This window comes from Paralichthys olivaceus, chromosome 11 (assembly GCF_024713975.1).
Source record: "Paralichthys olivaceus isolate ysfri-2021 chromosome 11, ASM2471397v2, whole genome shotgun sequence".
Lineage (NCBI taxonomy): Eukaryota > Metazoa > Chordata > Actinopteri > Pleuronectiformes > Paralichthyidae > Paralichthys > Paralichthys olivaceus.
The window spans coordinates 9634984-9651617 of record NC_091103.1 but is presented as its reverse complement, the minus strand read 5'-3'; the positions used below and the strand labels follow the sequence as shown (position 1 = coordinate 9651617).

The 16634-nt window shown below is 41.9% G+C and overlaps 1 protein-coding gene across 1 annotated transcript in view; it reads right to left on the bottom strand.

The window, feature by feature from the left end:
* pcp4b (Purkinje cell protein 4b) overlaps positions 1 to 15260 on the bottom strand; it is a 31881-nt gene extending 16621 nt beyond the window's left edge. The window contains exon 1 of the mRNA XM_020094945.2: positions 15127 to 15260. Coding sequence (XP_019950504.1) covers positions 15127 to 15135 — 9 coding nt within the window. The 5' untranslated portion in view covers positions 15136 to 15260. The remainder of the gene's footprint in view (positions 1 to 15126) is intronic.
* Positions 15261 to 16634: the final 1374 nt, after the last annotated feature.

Below are 16634 nucleotides of genomic sequence, written 5' to 3'. Positions count from 1 at the left end.
CAAACGCAGCTCTGTCCCCTGCAGAATGAGATGCTGGAGGTGAGCTGCCTCTCAGCACTCCATTTTTGTTCATTCTTGTTTTCATTTTGAATTTCAGAAAACTTGCTGTCTTGTATAAATAAATAAAGTTAACATGGTTACATCTTGATAAAGCTGAGCTGCAAAGACATGGGGCCTAATACCAGTCGGTTTAATTCACGAAAAACAGTAGAACGTAATCTGGCAATTTAACAAAATAGAGTTTAAAGGTATCGTTCTACAACTCGGAACATTCCTTAAGTGGATGAGAAGATGACACCACTCTCAGACAGGAGAGACAAGATGGTGGTTTTCCTTTTTATATTCAACACTTTGCAAGAATAAGTCAAGAATAATTATGTTTCCCCAAAGATTTATGAATTTCAATAGCTGACTCTCCCAAATAATGAAACTTACATTGTAAAGTCTCATGTGAAGCATTAATCTTGCAATGCACTGCTTTAGAATTACTAAAGCTGCTTTCAGACATGCACCGAACTCCAGGTAATCTCTTGAATTTATCCAAAGGTGTATGCGAGAACACAAATGTCCAAGTCATTTGCATCATGTCTGTGTTGTTGTGAACACATCTGACTGGAGAATCTCCTCCTGTGTTCTTTATACGTGAAAGGTCTGAAAACGGCTCAAGTCGCCATGTTGTTCAAATTGTCTCACTGGTGTATTGCAACATACCGACACAAATTTACCGCACAGATAAGGGATGCATGTGGGGAAGAAGAGGCACTGTTTCCAAGACAGTGACACTGACATTTGTACCATTCACGACAGTGTTACAGTTGTTCTTAGCTGCTGCCTCCAAGACGACAGTCAACGAGTGGAGGATGATGCTCACTCGCTCTCTCTCTCTGAAAGCCTGTACGGTAAAATGTTTGCCTCTTGATCCTCTAACCTTCCTCTCCTCCTGCCTCTTCAGATGTTGAGAAATCAGCCTGCTCATCATCAGCGTGCAGGCAGTAGGAGTGGAGCCAGAGTGGCTGTGTGTGTGTGTGTGTGTGTGTGTGTTTGCGTGTGTAGGCTACAGACCACTCATCTGTATTAGCTCCATTGGCAGTTACATAAACCATACTGTCATGAGGGCTACAGGGCATTCTGAAACATTGCCAAATCAGTGCTGGGTCAATAACTCTCCGCTGCAGATTTTTTGAGTTTTCATTATTACTTTGTTGGGCAGCCGCTACTCGTCTGGTTGAGAGTACGGAGTAAATTGGTGGGTTCCTACTGTTGCGGTGCAGCATAGAGGTCAGTGATGACCATGAAACATAATTACTGACTGTCTCTGGGACCTTTTTCCTCTGACAGTAATTAAAACACATTTGTGAGCCAAGGACAAGCAGGAAATAAGTTTGAAATGTATCTTCACTCCTGCTCTTAAATCCACCTCTGCAGCCTATGGCCCTAAGATAATGGCATTCAATGACACCATTCAAAGATGGATTGATACAGGAATTATCCTTGATTCATAAGATTACATTTTCTATGCTAAAATGCTCTTATGCTTTTCTACAGTCTGCTTAAGGAAGACGCCTATTTGTTTGTGTCTGTTAAGCTGTTGTTAATGTTCTCTTTTCCCATCCTTGTGTGCACAAAAAATTATTTTATTTCCGCTGGTGTGCTCCACCGTTTTGGCGGAACTTCACAACTTTTTGAACTTACCGCAGACTGCACATCTAGTGCAACATATATTGAACTGGCCACTAGAGTCTGCAAACAGGTCAGTCTCTACAGACATCTCTCAGGGACATTCCCACATGACTTCCTGAGGGTGATTATGGACACTGGAAGACGCAGCATTCGTCCCCTTCAACCGGTTTGTCAATGTAAAGATGTGTACACAAGCCCAAAGTGGTGCTCCTGGAGGAAACAGCCCGGTGCCAAAACTGTGATTGTGTTTCTGCTGTGTCTGTGTTGTATTCCTCTCAGCAGGGACACCTGTCATCAAGGAGAAGAATGCACCAAAAAGGGAAAGACGTTGTGTCACTGTTGACCAATCCATTGAGCTTTACGGCACCAAGCTAGAACTCCATAGGGAAGTCAAGCTACACATACATTTATGTATGTGTGGCCGAGCCCTTCATCCTTGATGCGTGGGAATGACACTGAGGTGAAGGTGGCTTAGTATCTACAAGTCAAGTGTCTGTGGAGATGTTTTTTCCTGAGTGGAGCGTTGATGACAGGTTGAACGACTCATTGGGAAGAACAGGAAGGGCAGTTGGTTTGCTTGTCACAATGATCAGCAGATTGATGTTGAATGGTGATGCTGGGACCTTGGCACACACTGCCTGGCAAACCAGAGTACGCAGAAACACAGCTGCACACTTCCAATCTCCTGTGTGGCAGCCAGGACTCCCGAGGTGACACGCCACCTCCCGCTCTTCTTCCTCTAACGCTCCTTTATTCATATTAACAGTATTTTTGTCGAGCAGTTGTAGCTGCTCCACTGCTCACTTTCTCATACACACAACTGCAGCTGTCATCAAACCACCTTAACATGCACTGCACACGGCTGTCAGTGTGTGACGCATGCATTTAATGGTTTTGCCTACTTGCTATTACAGAGGTTCAGGCTGAGGAGAGCGTCAGGTAAAATCATGAGTCTGAGCAAAAAGCAGGCCAGCTGTCATGCAACCAAGGAGCTGTAGCCAGAAAAGCTCTGATCAAACCACTCGCATTTCTTCTTCTTTTTAAAAAAAATCGAACATATTTGGAGGATTTTTAGCAATGCTGCAATAAAACTCTCTGCTCATGTGATGCGCTCGAAGAAGTGCTAATGCCTTCATGGCCCAGAAAACCCTTAAATCACTTCAAATTACCTCATGAATAAAAAGGTCTTTTGTTTTCATTAAGAAAGAAACAAATGACTCATCTAGTGCTGTGGTAAAAATACTTTGATTCACAACTATTTCTACTGAAAGGACAGATGAGGAGGGGGCTGGTAGGAGAAAAGAAAAACACGTTATTGCTCTTTATTAAAAAAAAAAAAATTTAACTCCCGTATGTTACTCAACTTAATGAGCCTTGAAATTGTTGAGATTACATTTTTCAGAGTTGCTTTTATTAGAGTGGGTGTCGCCAATCTCTAGGGATTGGTTTCCTCTCTTTGGAATTGTGCAGCGAGCTGCCACGGAGTGTGCCGCGCTGATTAAAGGAGCAACAAACTAACCAGCAGGCCAGTAAATAGATGAGAGAGTTCTCTGTGATCAGATGGGGGTTTTGGTTCACTCACCCGGCAGATTTACAGCAGCAGGTTAACGTACTTCTCAGATTTAATCATGCAGTGAGTGTGGAAATCCAGTGTTTACTTAAATTGCAATTTGAAAAAACGATCAAGCAATGAGGCGAAATAGCAACACTTGGTTCAACAGCATACATATTGAAGTGGACAAGGTTTAAAGGAACAGTTTGACATTTTGCAATTCATTTTCTCAACAAGCGAGATCTGGGTCTACCCTGGGGTCTCCTCCCTCTTGGCCGTGCCCAGCAAACATCCAACTGAAGCCGCACAGGAGGCATCCTGACAAGACACCTGAACCACTTCAACTGCCCCCTTTTGATGTAAAGGAGTAGCGGTTGTACCCCGCTGAAGCTGCCTCCGGTTGTCTGAACTGTCTCTAAAGCTTCCGCTCATATTCACTGAGTTTTTCTTTCGGTCAGAGCTTATGACCAGAGGTGAGGGTTACATACATCCACAAGTACATTGAAAGCTTTGCCTTGTGGTTCAGCTCCCTACATATCCCAGCTGCTTTGGGAACCCCTCAGGATCCCCTGGGAAGATACCCCCCTCCCCATATGAAATGCCTTACTTGGCTGGCTACCTCTGCAACCTGAGCCCGAATAAGCAGAGGATGGATGGATGGATAAATGGATAGATGAATGGATGGAATTTCTTAGTAGTTCAGTAAGGAGTGGGTAGCCAGCAGGTGATTAGATGACCTTCCATATTAAAGTCAATGAATTTGCACCATCAAGGAAAATTGCATATTTACTTTGAGTTCATGCATGACCTTAACCTCAAATAACAAAACATTCTATGCTAATGATCCACTTGGGATTTCAGTGGGTTTCAACAGTTCTCTCTAAACTTTGTTTGACATCTCTATTTGAGTGCGGCTCAGGCCGCAATTTTCTGTCAGAACCCAAGAGGAAACTAATCAAGCCTGACCAGAACCCAACAGGTATTCTTTTTTTGTGCCATACCCAACCCAAGTCCAAAGTTTTACAAGATTTTTGAAAATGGTAGATAATGAAGTAGATAGACGAGCTAATGTGATCAAAAGTGACCGAATGCAAGTATCATTTCAATATGTTTGTCCTCACAGGTCATGACTGCTTGGGTCAGGTATCCACCCACTTTCGCAAGTGTGTGCTTCTTCTACAAACTTACAGTATCGGTTCCTCTTCGTTATGCAAAGTATTTTAATCAGAAAAGGCTGAGGTAGTTGTCAGATGGCAGTTCCCAGCAGTTTCTGGGCTCAACTGATTTTGAAGCAACATGCCATTTGTAATGAGATGAGAGTAAGAAAATTAATATTCTGAATCCCCAAAGCTTCTCAGTTTGTTAATCTGTAATCTGATTCATAAGAATGGCTGGCATAATGCGATGATTGATGTTTTGGCTTCAGCCACTTCAGCTGGCTCAACAACACTGACCATTTTGGGCTCGAGAGCTTAAGACTCAGAGTGACCGGCTTGTTTAGAGGGAGGCCAGCCTCTTGGCGGGCAACTCTGTTGCTCGGGTTCTGCTGCCAAGCCCCCATCAGCTGTGAGGAGGGGCCCACGTGACACAGCAAGTGTTCGCTATATGTAACCAGGCGACCCAGATAGTGCTCATGTCTGCTTTTGTGGGCCAAGCGGCAGGAGAGTAGCTTTGCAAATGAACTGAAAAAAGCAAGGTGTTCAAATTAAGACCCTAATTATGAGGAATGATGAATCTGTCCTTTGCTTGTGCTGTCCCATCAGAGACTTTCAGACAGAAACATTCCACAGAATGACTTCCCGGGGAAGAGAGCGCCAGGTTTTTGATGTGATAATAATGTGAGTTTGGATACTATCCAGCTAATAGATCCTTTCTCTATTTTCACACTTCTTAAATCAAAAAGCACCTATTTTAAGAATATAGCTCAGTAATTAAAATCAAAGTAGAGTCATGGAGGTGAAAGAAGAGATAATAATTTGATAATACAGTTCTTTTTCTTTTGTTGGTTATTTTGAGACTTGGCAGCTTGCACAGTCCGAGAGCTCCCTGCCACACTCAATGGCCATTAAGAATTTAAAAAAGCAGAAGTAGGCCACAGACAAATCAAGCAGAAAAAACCTAAGCCCAAACCGCCTCTTCATATTTCTCCTCTTCAACTGTAGGGCAATATGAAAGTAGTCACTGGTCTTAATGTGAGGAGAAACTACAGGGCTCGGGTTCATGAATATGGACCATAAAGGTTTTGCTTTGACAAATTTCTGAGAAAAAGAAATGGCAGAGAAGCTGCAGGAGGCCGTTCACCTCTTCTCTTTTCAGACTAATAAAGAAAAATAGTATTTGAATACACTAAATGTGGTTCTGAGGGACTGTCTTGTAAAAAAAAATCCTCAAAAGCTGCAGTGAATTTCTGGTGACATCTGCAGACGGCATGTGTTTGCTCCCGGCTTGTGCCCACTGAGACGAGAGGGTTTTGTGACAGAGTCGCTTTGAGGGAAGATGTGCAGAGCGAGGCTGCGGGACATGAGGCTCCTCCAGAATTCAGAGAAAAGAGTTTCGCTGCTTCAAAATCAGTTAAACAGTTTGTAGGAATTAAGTGAATATATTGGTTATAATGGAATATAATGTTTTCATTAGTGTATACTCTCTGAAACTGAGGCTACATCCATTCTACAACATTTTAGTTTAAAAAAACTTCACTTTGTGTGTTGAAACAAAGCTAATCTTTGTTTTTAAGTTCAACCACTTTGATAATTTATTACAGTGTAAATATCACTAAATCCTACACACTGAATGGCAATGAACTGACTTTATGTTGTTTATTTCACCGCTTGTGTTCCAGGCTTTATTAGGAATTTTATGTTATTGCATCAATATCCAGGAGCATAAACAGAAGCATATGGATCTACTGGGTGTTCAGGAAGAAGGTCAGTCCCAAATTAATTAACCGTTGCTGTGGTGGATAACAGACGTTCACTGTCAGCTCATGATTTATGTCTACTCCATGTTCCACTTCACTGCCAACCACTACAAGCCTGTGTCCAGTCTACTGAACTCATCATTGTCCGGTTCTTAAATCCAAAGAGACAAAAGCTGATAGTTGAGCAGACGGTTTTCTGTTCCACTCGAGCTCATTTAGAAATAAATTAGGCTCCATTTAATCCATAATTAGAAGAGCAGAGAACCTCATCTGTGGAGAAAGCTGATGCAAATGACCTCACTATAGGTGGTCAAACGTGGGTTGTGAGAAGTATTATCTTGTACAAAAGTACTCAAGTGCTCAAACTTACAGAGATGTAATGAAACCATGTATTCTGGAGTGTATTTCTGTCAGGTCTGTATATTACTGCTGTATCAACCCATCAGCTCAATTTGTTTTTAACAGTTGGCATCACTGTGGTAGAGCGATGTTTTGTTGGTGAACAATCCCATTATTTTCAACAGCTCTTTGGCAATAAAGAAGGGAAACGTGTTGTACGCTGATAATTGATAATAGGTTTAACAGGGGGGAGCTGGAGCCAGTCCAAGCTGACAGTGGAAAAAAGGGCGAGGTACACCCTGGACAAGTGGCCAGTGTGTCACAGGGCCAACACTTGGAGACAAAAAAAGCCAAACACATTCACACCTACAGTCAATTTAGAGTCTCCAATTACCTTAACCTCACTCTGCATGATTTTGGATTCAGACCAGGAACCTTTTTGCTTTGTGGCAACCCACTAAATGGAAATTATTTTACTTCATTAAAATCTAAAATCAATCGTAAAACAATATCGATGTTGACCTGTTAGCAGAACATATTTAATATCTGTCCACACACACAATATAACAATTCAGTGGAGTCACATAGGCTCAAACAAGGAGCTGGAGCCTGAGGGGATTTAGACAGGCGAACAAACAAACAAACACAATGGTCCATTTTGTGTCCTTAAAGAATCTTCAAAATATCTTTTCCTCCTCCTGAGGCCACTTCTGTGCTGCAAAGCTCATAATAATCACTGAGAATGAAAGACATGGACCATTAAGCAACCAAACCTTCCAGGAGGAAAAATGTTCTGTAGAGTCAGAGGTAATTTGCTGATTTCACACCAAAGCCCTGCTGAAGAACGAGGCGACTGCTGCACCACCTCTCGTTGACTTAATGCTTCTCCGTGATCAGTCACAATAATTCCGTTATTACTGAGTACCCAATGAAAACTTGTATTCTTCACATAATTTAATAGTATGAAAAAGAAATCAAGCAATATTTTGACTCTGGCTTCTTAAGAGCAGGTCTAACCTTTGCAAGACATTCTTTATCCTGTCCAGTAAAAACCAGGCTGCTGACACAATAACAACAAACAAAACATGACCTCAGTTTATGTACTAAATGTCCCGAATAAACGCTTCATTCTGGAAATCTGGCGGTTTCGTCGTTCATTGCCACCAGCCTGGTTCAGATATCACACCAGCTGTTCTGTGTCTCACTGTGGCTGCCAGAGCATCAGAACTGACAAGCACATTCTATTTGAGACTAAACACTCTCCTTCCTGAACACACACAAGTCTAAGTGTGAACACTGTCTATTACTGGACATTATACTTAATAAAATGACAAATACTTGATGATGATCTGGGAATGTTCCCTGATTTCACAATTTCTGGTGTGAAATATCTGAAATATTGAGAATATGGCTGAGTTCAGTTCTACCATCACACCTACCATTTTGTCTCCTCAGCCCCAGAGCAATGATACCCAATACAACAAGAGGTGGTGGATCCTGAATCGTGGTGGTGGCTGATTATTTAGAGCAGGTCGTTCTCTATTGTGTACCTGTACAACATATAATACCATCTACTGAAAAAAATTACGAAATGACTTTGTCAACCATTAGAGAAAGAAAACAAAATGGGCTGTATGTGTATCTGCTGCATTCTTTCTGTCTAAACATTCATACTGGCGACCCTGCAGTCACAAACCTGTTTCTTAGGTGAGGTCGGCCTGCAGAACCCCTGCCGCCCCCAAGGTGTTGGTTTCAGTCTCAAATCTGTGATGCTGTAATGATTTTGTTGGGGAAGGGGTAAATTTGCAGTGTGCAGCACTAATGTCGCTTGGCTAATTCATCTCTCTCCCACCGACTCAACTCATAAAGTGAATGAGTGAAACGTTCACACCAGCTCACACACATGCACAGTGCACTACTGCTGACGTTGCTGTAATGTGAGATTTACATGACTGTTGTGCCGAAGCAGAGCAGAGACGGCTGGGGCTTTTTTTTTCTCTAATGCAATGATGCCTATTATCATACATTAGCACATTTTATGGTCATTAAACAGTGTTTTCACATCCCAATCTGTTGTGTTACAATTCAGGTGGATGGCTAGACTGATGATGTACAACAATAATGTACAATGTTTTAAAATGTACCCCTTTAATTTTTCATTAACCTCAAAAGCACACATTTAAAGATGATTTTTTTTTTGCATGTATATAGTTTAAAGTGAAAGCTACTCCTCCCTCAGCTGCAGGATGAAAAGAGCTCTTTCAAAACCTTCCAATGCACTTCACCAAAGCAGCCGCCCTAATAAAGCTTTCAATTTATTTTAATGATCAACTTTTCATTGCATTATTCTCCCTGCAAGATGCAGACTGAGAAACAGGGGCCCCATCAGCCCTGTGTACATAGCTGGTGAATTTATAGCTGCATAATAATCAGACAACACACATGCAGTACAAACACTGTTTTCATCCCAGTCACTTAACCACCCAGTGTGTTACAGTTTCATTCTGTGTTCGGCACCAATCCAAGTGATTTATGAAGCTGCAGCGGTGCAAAATTACCATTCATATCTTCTCTGCTGCTGATAAAGATCGTGTTAGATGATAGAGTGTTTGTTGATTAGACCCACTGGGTAAAACTAAAACTGTAATCAATCAACACCAACATACTGAAAAGGCTAATAGATTGTTCATGTAGTTGTTTAACAGTGGTAATGAAGCTAAAGATTTTTAATTTGAGAGACATCTCTTGCACAAGTTTTTCTTATTTCATCCATCCATCAATAATTATCTATTCAGCTTATCCTTTGAGGGTCACGGGGGGAGGGGGCCGATCCCGGCTGACATTTGCCGAATAGGCGGAGTACGCACTGGGCAGGTTGTCAGCCTATCGAAGGGCCAATACACAGGTTACAGCAATTCTATCAGTGTGACCGAAAAAAACCTAATCAGCACGTGGCTGTGAGTGTCTACAACATCATTTTCCGGACATATTGGTTTCTGCCAGTCAAGACTAAAACGCAGCCCTGGAGTTAGAACTAAAACGGGGCCAGCGACAGTGCTACCCACTACACCACCATGCCGCCCCCTTTCTCACATCAATTTGGAGTAAATAATTTATAAGTTACAGCATCATAATGTGATGTTGCTACACAGTATAGTTTATATAACATTAAAAGCACTTTAATGGGGTAAACATCTGTAGAGTCAGCGTGCCGTCAGACTGCTTTCATTGCTATCGTGCAGACAGTCCATTACAACAGCAGCGGCAGACTAACAGCAATAAATCACAAGTGAGTGAGTATTTATTTCTATAAGTTTGCATTTTAGAGTGTACCATTAAGACAAAAAGCGATCTCTTTCAAGTGTGGTCCATCTGCCTGTTGGACAGCAAACAACGTGGATGACAACACTGGAGGTCATAACACAGCAGATCTACACAATCCACAAAAGTCCCCTAATCCAGCCGTACATGCACTAAAGCTGCTTAATATTTGAACACCAGGGCCAGACCAGTTCCTGTGGAAGCTTTACCAAGCTGGAGAAACTGGGATGTACTTATTTGGCTTTTGCTAAGCAATAATTCCTCAGATTTCCGCTCTCAGACACGGCATGCATTTCAAGGATTATGTGCCTCATGCTACTCATGGCAAAATCTGCTGATGACAGTTTTCGAAATGGGACGGAGAACAAACGCTCGAACTCTGTGATGAAAAGAGCTGAGAGCACAAAAGGAGAGGGGAAAACATGCCTTCGCCAGAAGTAATTTCTCACATTTGCTCCAGATAATAACCACTAATGAAAATGGATGTGATTACTCCAATGGGTTTAATAAACATGATGCATCAACCAGAGGTGGAAAATCCATCCACTTTTGTCTGCAGACATTAAGATGATGGATTTATTACAACTCCTCAGAGTCCAGCGGTTGAACCTCTAGTATCCTCCAATCCAATCTGAGGACTGGGAGAGTAATGTGTGAAGATTACAGGAGACAAATGCGAGGTGGAGAGTTGCCTCCTCAAAACACATGGGAAACTATTGTCTGATGTCATTATATGTGGTCAGTTGCATAATGATAGTTGAGGGCAAACACATTTAGTCAACACTGAGGTTCCCTGTCATCAACCTCAGAAACTGAGCGACATTTAATGATTGCCACTAAAACACGCACCTAACAAGCCTCACTCAAACCCACAGAGTGCAGTTCACTGCAATGGGCTTGTTTGCTTAGTAAGCAATATGTCTCAGCCTCTTAAAAACAGTGAGGCTGCTCAGAGTCGCCTGATTTATACTGACAATTAATGTGACAACTTCGCCGTTACGTCCCTGGTGGAGGTTATTTAAGTCTAAGTACCAATCTCTCCTGAAAGTGGACTGAACTGCTTTTTCTGTAAGATTTACGTTTTCTTATCCATTGGCTATTTTCTACCCAATCAGCCAAATTCAAAGTAGGGCAGGGTCAATTCAGGGTAGCCTGAATACTGCGAATGATTTCGCACTGCGGTTGTTCCACATGACCACAGAATTTTATATCATTAAAAACTCTGGATCCCCAAAGAAGCTGGTGCTCATGATAATGATCTGGAAACCAATCAAGGTTAGGTTTATGCTAATTTCGAATCAAGCTAATTAGCTTTTCTGTTCATTCCCAGCTGGGCCAAGTTGTTTAGAAAATGATGCAGGTCATAAAATGAATGGCTGAAGAAACAAACTACACACAGGAAGCACATGCGTATGCAAGAATGTAGATAACTGCACACACTCATACATGTAAATCTTGTAAACATGTATTCATATGTGCACACCCATCACATCTGTGTCAGGATATTTAGTTGATATGCAACAACTCTGCTTTGATGTTAATTAGCACGGAACAGAATATGGACGGGAGGAACCAAGGTAAGATCAATAAGAAAATCTTATTCTCACAGGAAGGTGCAGGAACTAGAGGTTGGTTGAGCTGTTTTGGCTTGAAGACGGCTTAGCTATGAGTCAGTGACTGCAGGAGTATAACAGCACTGTGCAATTTTGTGGTCTGAAAATATCTGTGAGTCAACATGAGTTCAAGTACCCTTGGAAAATGTTTCATGGAATATGCACTGACTGTAAACGCTGTTGTTTCAGGACATAGTTGCCTATAGAAACAGATGAACCATCTACAGGTAACTGTTCAAAAACAGGATGTCTTGGAAATGAGACAGCTTAGTCGTGCCACAAAAGATGCAGACCCAGAATTGAGACACAGTAATAGCGTCAAAATCAAACATGAGAGGATGAGGAAGAAGAAGCGCTGCCCACAGGGAGTATTCTAGCTTTTTCTCGTAAACACAATAATTGTTGAAGCTTTTAATGGAGTATAACAAAACAGTAGCCCCTTCAATGCAAATCTAATGAAGTGAATACTAGGATGAAGTGGGTCAGAATAACACAAGGTTTTCTTATCCTTCCCTTTCTATTGAAAATGCAACAACTACGATTATTAGCGACTGCAGTGTTTTACCAGGACCCGTCAAAGAGTTTGAGGCCTATTTGGTTTGTGGAATTTGATTTAATTACAGCAGCGTGGGCAGGAGGACACAACAAGCTTCAGAAAGTTGAAGAGTGACTGACAGGGTGGTTCATAACTGTGACAGTCGCTTAAACTCTTCTACTAAATTCAACATAAAGGTCTTAAACTGTCTGAGTCGACCATTTTCTACCGATAGTTTTCAGGCTCGGTTGTCAGATCGTTCTTCTTGACATGAACACAATGACAGAAGTCAGCAGCTTCAGGGACTCCCCAACTTCTCCTGCTGGATTTCCTTTCAGTTTTTCATGCTGTTGACTTGTTGACCTTCATGTAGCGCCCTTGTTCCACGCAGGTATGCGTAGATGAAGGGAGGTGGAGAGAACAAATGCAGTGTGGAGGCAGGTGGGGGTGTGAGGGAGGGAGCGCTGCAGTGCTGACCACTGTGAGACTCATCCATCCAGAACATGCTGAGCTGCTCAGCTTTACTGGCTTCAAGTCAAGTTTGGAGACTGACTGCATTCACGACTTTGACTGAGAACAACTCCACTCTGCGCAGTAACTCAAAACATATCAGCCAAGCAGCGAAATCCTCCCCTCCACTGCCTCCTCCCCTCTTTCTGTTCGTATCCAGGCTGTGTTCCTTTTAAAATTACACCTCTTTTAATCAACAGGACAAAGCAGCTTCTCTTTACTTTGCACAGTATTACCAAACACAAGGCTCAGGTGATTTCATTGCCAGTGAGGGATTCAATTATTCAAATGCTGTTATAGCTCCTGTTGTGTGTGCGCACCCTGAATTCATCTTTTATTGAGGCGGCCAGTGACTGACTTGTATTAAACAGCTTGCGGGGAAGTACGTTGATGTCTGCACCGATCCATTCTAGGGGAATGTCAGACTGCGTACCCACTAGACTGCAGGATTGAACTCTATTAACATTGCCTTATGTACCCGAAGGCTGCTGTTGGAATGTTTCCTTGTACACAGGTTTGACATGTTGGGCGTGAGGGTTGACAAAGCTTATCCTTTGTGCATACATTTATATCCAAAGTATCTTGTCCTTACTTCAACACATCCACAGGGAAATACAAACACACATTTGCATGGAAAGAAGATTTTAAAAAGCAAATATACTGTGACATTTTATTTTGTCGTGTGGCTGCATTAAATAAATATACCTGAATCAAGATATATTTTAAATTTAGTGAACATATTTTTTAAGTTTTATTTATTCCTCAGTCATTTTGAATTACTTTTAAAATGCATGTAAGGTTCAATAACACATTAAAACGTTTTAATTAAACCAGATTCAGACAATTTGCAAGGGGTCGGAATCCATTTTTCAGCGTGTACACTGTAATTGCAAAATAAGAATACAAAACTGCTTCACCTGCACGTACATGTTCCAATAAAATTCTATTCTGGCTACACTTGATGCCGTGCTCTCTGTCATATATTGTGTTAATGCAGCAGAACAAATAAATTGCTTGGTTGACAAAGGGTCATTCAAGCTCACTCTGGTCTTTTCAAGCATCACAATAATGAGCAGCAGCAATGACAACCACAATTCATCAACAAGATGTTTTATTTAAAATGTTTTTTAATAATTATGTACAATCATTGTATCTGAACTGAACAACCTGTTTGGCTGATTGAGCTGGCGGTGAGCTGTACCGATATCCCTGGTGTAGAACTGCGTTCACATTTTTGACGTCAAACACTAAAAACAACTGATGACATTAAACTGAAAAGCAAAAATAATTAAAAAGTCAGTCTTCTAAAAGATAAAGGTCATATCATCAGCTCTTTTTGAGAAATAATGAGGGGAGTCATGCCGAGGCGGCATCACCTCTATGTTACAGGCTACTTACATTTTATAGCACATAAGATATGTTCCACGGTTGAGCCTTAATAACCCAAACACCAGTGGTGACATTAGTGGAATTCTCCAGGCCATTTAACAATGATCTTGTGAGGAATAAACACTCTCCATTAAAAAAGCTATTAATATCCTGCAGCCTCCACTTTCAAATGGACAGAGCTGAACATCAGTGGCTATGGGATCGGGGGAGTGAGCTGTGGGAAAAACCTAACAGCAATTTCTTTTTTCCACTGCAAGCTGTAAACACCCCTGTGGTGTTAGATCTGTGATGCCCTGCGCTGCTGGGGTTACTCATACTGAGAGATAAACCCACTGCGCTTTACAGTGTGGTTGATGCAATCACCTGAGTTTTTATCCATCCACCACCTGAGCTGCCACCACAATACTAACAACTACATCTTTTGAAATAAATGACTAGAGACCAGCAATTCATTAACAAACCATATCAATAAATGTTCTCTGTATCCCTGGTTTGTATGGACTTCCTTACAGTCATCTCGTGTTTGTCTTTTATAGAGCTCCACTGAAGAAACTTCCAAACTTCTCTCATTCAGTACAGATACAGTGCACACCTCAGTATATAGATTTAGGTATCATGCACCTTGTCAATGGAAATAGCTGCAATGTGTCCTACAACTGCAGTTTTATTCCCCATGGATGTAAGACTGATGATTGTGAAAGTCTTCAGTTCACAGGTCTCTCTTGAAAAAGGAGATTTAAAGAAATCTGAAAAACACTGCCTGATTAAATAAATACAAAATGAGCCACTTAAAATGTAGTTTTCTTCTATTTTGGCTGCGTTTCACCAAAATAGAAGGAGTCACACCAATATCTCTCTTCCTAACCTGTTCACACGCTGAAGTCCATTTCCGCCACACTGTGGTCTTTACACTGTAGTTGCTGTCAAGCATCGTAGTACATCTCACATGCTGACTGAACGTGAAGCAGCCGAGATAATGAAATGTCTTTTTTTTTTAAATCATCCACTGTCACTTGAGGCGGAGAGTATCGCGCAACCCCTGCTGTTCCCTGATCTGCACACTTTGCCAGAGCAGCTGTGCAACATCTGTACACTGTAACGAGTCATATCCGCGCTGCAACACTACATGTCGGTCATCACTTCACACAAACCCGTCCACAGCAGCTGCTAAACCACTCATTATTGATTTCAACCTCCGCGTATTTGCGCAGGGGTCGCGCGTAATCGACCTCATCCACGCGCGTCTTTTTTTAAGAACATAAGACCCTACCTCGCTCATGATGGAAGGTGGTGTCAGGGTCTCTCCAGTAGCTGAGATGAGAAGTTTCAGCAACAGCGGTCTCGTAAAGAGTGGGCTCGCCGCGTACGGAGAAGCTTTATAAAGTGTTGAGCTCAACTCCTCCGTGGCATCACGTCACCAATAAACCAATAGGAGCGCCGTGGGCAAGTGTGTCTCCCCAGTCACCACCCAACTCCTTCAAATATTCATATGCTGTGTAAGCCCTTTTTCATCATGATCAGCCAAACGGAGCCACTCTCTCATGCACACCCCGCTCGTAAACGTGAGCATCGGGAGGCATTTCATGCGCCAATCATCAAGTCATCAATAGCTACTGTTATTTCACAACATGCACCATTGTCTCTCCCACCTGATTGTGTGCATCTCCAGTGTTGGTGTACAAGAGCTCTGAAGTAAAATGATGTTCCCTGTTTGTAACTTCTCTGAATGCTTCACTATGATCTTACGTTTTATCATACTTTGATTTTATGTAATGTGCAGTGATATTTCCCTGGTTTTCTCTCTGCTCACATTGATTGCATGGTTCAAGGTTTTGCTAATTAGATTTTCTCTGCATGGTGCATTCCCAAATACCAGCATGTTGACTTTATTGCATCAGACAAGCTTTGTGTTTTTATTTCATTAAATTAGCTGAAAAATGGGGGAGCTGGTTCGTCAGAGAGGATGGTGCCTATTTCTAGGGGGCTTGCGTCATCGTTTTACATCAGTCTCACGACATCCAGCCACATCCATTCCCTCCTTCAACATCCGTTTCAGAAACTGAGGTCGTTAAATCATTTGTCCTAAAATCCATACATTGTGAAATTCAGCGACTTCACTCCACAATCAAGAACCCCTATGTGGTTCTTTCACATCCGCCAGCAAATATTTCAGACAAAAGAAATAGCACCAAAGGTCTGATGTAGATGCATCTTGAGAGTTGTTCACTTTCCCTATGGACTGTCTCTGCGAGCGCTGAAGTCCCAGTTGAGCCTTGATGGATGGGGGGAGAGGAAACTGATTACAAATGAAGCCTAACATCTAGCTGCTGCTCTGACCTGACCTTTGTGTCTCTGGGTACCTGTCAATGAGTCTGACAAGCCGGAGCACATTTGCTCAAAAAATTGCTTTGGGGTGTTTGTTCCTCAGAAATAGTCCGCAGATTTCTTTGCTTAAGATGGTTGGAAGAAAGGAAGCGGCTTGGTTTTTGCTGTGGGCAGCAGATGGTACTGAGGTTCCTGTGGAAGTTGATGAGGTTTGCCATGAACGGCACAATATGTGATGCCTGAAATACAGCTGAGATAACGTTGAATGGAGATGACGCTGATTGAAGACCTTAAGCTAAATCTGTATCAACTAAACAAAACAAGATGCACAGATACCGTCAGATGTCTGTATCTTTTATGCTTGTAAAGATTTTAAACGTTAATTAACAATGATAATTTATGAATTTGCAAAGGTCCAACTACCCTGGCTAAGAAACTATGTTTGAAATGATG